Source organism: Lycium barbarum, chromosome 1 (assembly GCF_019175385.1).
Source record: "Lycium barbarum isolate Lr01 chromosome 1, ASM1917538v2, whole genome shotgun sequence".
In the NCBI taxonomy this organism is placed as follows: Eukaryota; Viridiplantae; Streptophyta; class Magnoliopsida; order Solanales; family Solanaceae; genus Lycium; species Lycium barbarum.
This window is the reverse complement of record NC_083337.1, coordinates 21490691-21495896: the sequence shown is the minus strand read 5'-3', so window position 1 is coordinate 21495896 and position 5206 is coordinate 21490691. Positions and strand designations below refer to the sequence as shown.

At 35.8% G+C, this 5206-nt stretch overlaps 1 protein-coding gene across 1 annotated transcript; it reads right to left on the bottom strand.

Moving 5' to 3' along the window:
- Positions 1-444: 444 nt before the first annotated feature.
- On the bottom strand, positions 445-4019 carry LOC132610542 (uncharacterized). The gene is made up of 4 exons (XM_060324864.1): positions 3996-4019; positions 3339-3659; positions 2987-3094; positions 445-1021 (listed from the first exon to the last, which is right to left on the bottom strand). The coding sequence occupies exons 1-4, from the start codon at positions 4017-4019 to the stop codon at positions 572-574; spliced, it is 903 nt and encodes a 300-aa protein (XP_060180847.1). The 3' UTR covers positions 445-571.
- Between the last annotated feature and the right edge of the window lie 1187 nt (positions 4020-5206).

Sequence of the window (5206 nt, the reverse complement as noted above, 5' to 3'; positions counted from 1 at the left end):
CGTTGCTAACCTATTAGCGACGAAAAAATGAAATCCGTAGCAAACTTAGCGACAGAGTAGCGACGTATGAGATCCGTTCCACATTATAGCAACGGAATATTTTGTTTCTATTGTTATGAATTCCGTGACTAATTTCATATTTCATTTCGTCGTTTTAGTAAATTAGCGACGAAAACCATTGTCGCCAATCCGTCGCAAAATATTGAATTATCTGTGCCTGCATTTAGCGACAATACAATGTTTGTCGCAGTCTGTAGCCTACTGTTTTCCCTCTAGCAATGACCAAAATCCGTCGCAAATCTGTCACAAATATTTTTCTTCTGATTTTTTTTTAAATACACCTGTTGAAACATACTAAATACAAATTAATAAATACCCTTAAAAATAACTGACATTCACATAAAATAATATTTATATAAAAAAAAATCAAAATAGATAGCGAAATCCTAATCGTTAAGTCCAAAACACCGACAACACCAAGCTATCAACTACCAAAAGAACCCACACATCCATCAAGTATTGTTAGTGCATAATTTTGTTCTTTCCAACAAAAAGCAGATAACATAAAAAACTAATGCATGGGTGAAGGACTACGATCATCATCAGAAACTAAAGGATCAACATCGTCAACATTAGCAGTAGTAGGAGGAGGCACTATGGGTGTCACAACTGATGGTTTGTCGATAGGAGTATTTGGATGATGTGATGGTGAAGAAATCACTCCGCGTGCCTTCTCAATAAATAAAGGAAGCAAGCGATCAGTCAGTGTAGGAATCAATCGCATCACTAACTCCTCCATATTTTCTGTAGGTGCTGATTGAGAAGTTGAAGGTGCTGCTGATGCTGAAGCATTAAAGCCAAAATTGACACAAAGATTCGGCCCATAATAACTTTGTGCTTGAGATTCAAGACCATATATTCTTCTCTTCCTTGTTCCCCCAGCAGCTTCGTAATATGCTTCACATTGATCAATATCAGACTGAGACTGTGATTTTTCCCGTAATATTTCTTGATATCTTTCCTGTAATAATTAGTGAAATTAAAACATCAAGAATACTAACCATTCAATTTTACCAAATAAAAAGAGAAATGAATTCCAAAGATAAGAGAGCAGATATTTATCCATTTTTCGTTGGAATTGAAGTGTCATGATGACCAACAAAAAAGAGTTTCATACAACTTGGATATAAATGATCATATACACTATCTCATAGTCAAGTAACAGAACATGAAAAAAAAAAGACAATTAGAGTTCCTAAACAACAAATAGAAGGACAATTTCAGGCTATTTCCTACTGATTTAAGTCATTATTGATACTACTTTTTAGTTCTTCCTGTCTAGTAGATTGTTTATATCAAGCAAAAGTAAATTGACCAACATCAATAGGATATGCAACTTAGGAGTTGGTTGTTGCTGTAGTGATGGTAGGAGAACAACAGTGTTATGTGCAGCAGGTGGAAAGCAATAACAGGGCTCAAAGGATTCAATTTCAGCATTATTACACAAGGAGTAACAGCTATGGGAGTTTGAATAGGGCAACTAGCAGCTGGTTCCACTGCATCACAGGAACAGGCTAGTGTTGTCACTTTGCGGACTTGGTTTGGTTGATGTTGGTGTACAAGTTATACAGACTAACAGGCACAAGGTTGCATAAATGCAGCACTTGTTGCTGCTGCAAGTCAGCAGGGGAACACAAGGATTAAAAAAAAAAACTGTGCAGACATAAGGATTGCTGCAAAATTGGAGTCAAGTGTGCCAAATGTGGAAAATATATTGTTTCTGCTATGTGACTATGTCCTGATAGTCTGATACTACATATTTTCCTGGCGGATTGAAGATGTCTGATTTGTTCAACCGGTATTCTATAGCTAAATGAAAGGAATGCTGCCATTCTTTGTACCAAATAGTTGGTGATCATTTCTCCATCACATTTATATACCTATCATTTAAACATGATCTGATTAGGTTTTGAAGCTAGAGTAAAATGAATTTGGCACACTTGAAAATTTTGTTTGGAAAAGCTATGTATGTATCAGTGAGGAATTAAATTAATAACAAGTGAACATACCATTGATGGCTGAGGCACATGGTTGATAAATTAAAACTTCACTTGACTAACGACTTGCTGAATGATTTGCTTAAACAAACTTAATTAATAGACTTAAGAATGATAAATGACGAACATCAATTAAGTACACAATTATCATAGAACGACCACATTATGTACATGTTAATCATTCCGCTCAGTTAAAATACATTTTTGTTTGAGGTTAGTTATCATTAACCACACCTTTACGAGACGTGTGCTTGATATTACTGATCCATGGAGAAATAAGGATTTTGGCTTGGAGGCTAGCTGCTGGTGAATTGCTGGTGTGATAGGAAAACCAACACAGATGAAGTCTACTACTCCACCAGACCACACAGTGCAGCTAGCAGCTGGTGTCTATTACTGCAGTTGGTACTGGTCACTGATCCTATGCATGGAAAATATGGATGAAAGGGAGTTCATATGGACAGTTGGGGACACACACGAAGGAACATACTTTGGGAAGCAGCTGCAGCCTGGGCTTGCTGGTTTTCTGATCTGCAGGTTCACAAAGTTACAGATGATTTCACATGTTGCTACTTGAAGCAGCTGGAGGGAATCAGTGCATCATTTGTGCAGATCAAATGAAGAATGGGCAATACTGCTTGGGAAAAACACTGCTGTTTACAGCAGCTAGGTAAAAGCAGTGCAATGCATGGATTATACTATCACAAAGATAATCAGCTATGTCAATGATCTAACTATAAAGTGAAGTGCAATTCGTTTTGCTAAGGATTTCCTTGCAATAAGTTCCTAAAGAGTGTTATATCAAGCTGAGGGCACAGTACCAGAAAATACTGTCTGCATATTTGCAGCCGGACTATTTACTAAAGTCATCATATAAGGCTTAAGTTTTTCATTAGTTTAATTGTGAAATTATAAAATTTTGAACTTACATGGACAGCTCGGGCACGCTCATCAACAAAAGATTCTCCATCATGATCATGTGTATGGACATGCAAATGTACCTCACCTGGTGTTGGATCTCGACCCTTTGCAACAGCCTATGCAAAAGTTACTCATTTCAGAAAATTACACCAAGAACAATAGCAGTATAACCAACAATAGAAAAACCTAAATAATTCAAGAAAGACAACAACATAGTAATCAAGAAAATAGCAATATATATACCTAGGTAAACCAGAATCAAGAACTGCAAAAAACACCTTGAAAAAACAATTTTCAAGTAGTATTTTTCAAGTAGTAAATATAAAAAATTTAAGAGTGTATGAAAAAATATATACTTACAAGTCTCTTGCGATGCTCCCCAATGCAGATAGAGCCACCCGTGTGAGTCCCGGCAACAACTTTTTTCCCTCCACAACGATTCTTTGTATTTATTTCCGACTTTTCGACACACTTAGGATCCGCCCAAAGTTGCAACCAACGTTCCCACACATTATCAGACACATAATCCGGCTTAATCCTTTTTTGTTTAATTTTGCTAATGAAATTCCTATACTTTGTTGCTGCCTTAGTATTCCAATGTTTTCTGATTACACTCTCTTTTATGTTAAGATAATGGTGCCCCTGCCGTCTTAAAATCCTGGGTTCGCCTCTGCTATAGTACTATAGTCGAACCTCTCTATAACAGTCATTCTCCCCTATAAAAGTAAAGTTTTCTTTGGACCCCATATTTCATATTATATTATATGTGTTCCCTATAACAATTTTTGGCTATGGCAGCCAAAATATATCCGGACAAATGACGCTATTATAGAGAGGTTTGACTGTAATACATGCTAAAAAGCAAAGAAAGTTCCTATGGATATAATACACTAAACAGAGAAGATGGTTCTATCACATGACACAAAAACCCAACTGCAAGTAACGTTGAAGAACTAGCAAGGGTAGACAGCAAAAGAAGTCAAATTGTTTCCTTAACATGAATTGCTGTAAAATTACAGCTTCAATTGTAAACAAGCACATGAACGAAAACGTGAGCACGCTGGGATAAACTAACAAAATTTCAATTCCATTCCTAGTAGGTGAGATGTCCTTCTTCTCTGCTCTTAGTGACACTGGCTTCACATTGTCGCACCCATCATGGCCAACTTACCTACAAGATTACCTCAAATATTCATGATTCAATTTTTGAAAAAGAAAAAATTGGACCACTCAAATTTGGAATGATGCTCCAGTTAGCTTCTAATTCTTCAAAGGTTTCCCATGCCTATGTTACTATGTGACTAAATTTGTTTAATTTCTCACTATTATTCTTTTTTTCTTCTTTTTGTTCTTTGGGCCAGGGGAAGGGGACGGGAGGGAAGACATTGAATTTTTTCCTACTAGATAGACAATGACTTGTGATAATCCATGTTAGACTAATATGTTTTGATTCTTGAAGTTTTCTACTATATGGTAATTTTCTATTGCATCTTATGGGGACTTTGAGAAATTAAAGGACAAGGAAGAGCAAAACATGTTGCTTTAGACTTTTTTTTTTTTTTTTGTGGTGAATAAGTGAGATCCAATTAAACCATTAACATGTAATTTTTGAGTTCTGTTCTACTTTACAGATTGTGAGATTCCCCCTATTAGTCCCAATATTTTCAGAAATTATACTTTTGATGAAGACAGGGTGACAAACCATTTATATCAAAGTCCCTTTCAATAGTGAACTACTCATCAATAATGCAGCGTGTGTTTTAAAGTTTCCAGAGAGTGATATTTTTTACATCGATACAAAGACTAGCTAATTATCAGAGCTAAGGGACATGATTCTGAGACAAACAAGAGATTGGTAAAAAGGAAACAAACTGTAGAAAAACAAAATATCTAGAAAACAAAAGTGTAAACATAAAAAGTTTCAACATTTTACTAGCAGTCACAGTCTAGATTCTCATTAATGTATCAAATTGCTATTAGTTAGCTTTCCAGTTAGTATGTATACATTACTAAAGGGAAAAAGCAGATTTTTAACCAAAAAGAAAAAAGAGTAACCCTCTCATCCAGGATCCTTTCAAACCTTCACGCATCCAGGAAGAACAAACGAATGGATTTTTCTCATGTGTAGTACAGTCTAACTAAAGAGAAATTCCAACAAAAAAAAGGGTCCATCCTAAAATTTACATACATGATGCTACCCACTCAAACGAGTCACTTGCATTGAGATC

Bases quoted from the DNA above. Each gene is read 5' to 3' on its own strand.
- LOC132610542 (XM_060324864.1), bottom strand. From the start codon at position 4,019: ATGTGCTTGTTTACAATTGAAGCT. The intron at 3,095-3,338 runs GTAAGTATATAT...ACTTTTGCATAG, and splicing joins GGGAGCATCGCAAGAGACTT to GCTGTTGCAAAGGGTCGAGA. The intron at 1,022-2,986 runs GTAAGTTCAAAA...TAATTATTACAG, and splicing joins AGCGTGCCCGAGCTGTCCAT to GAAAGATATCAAGAAATATT.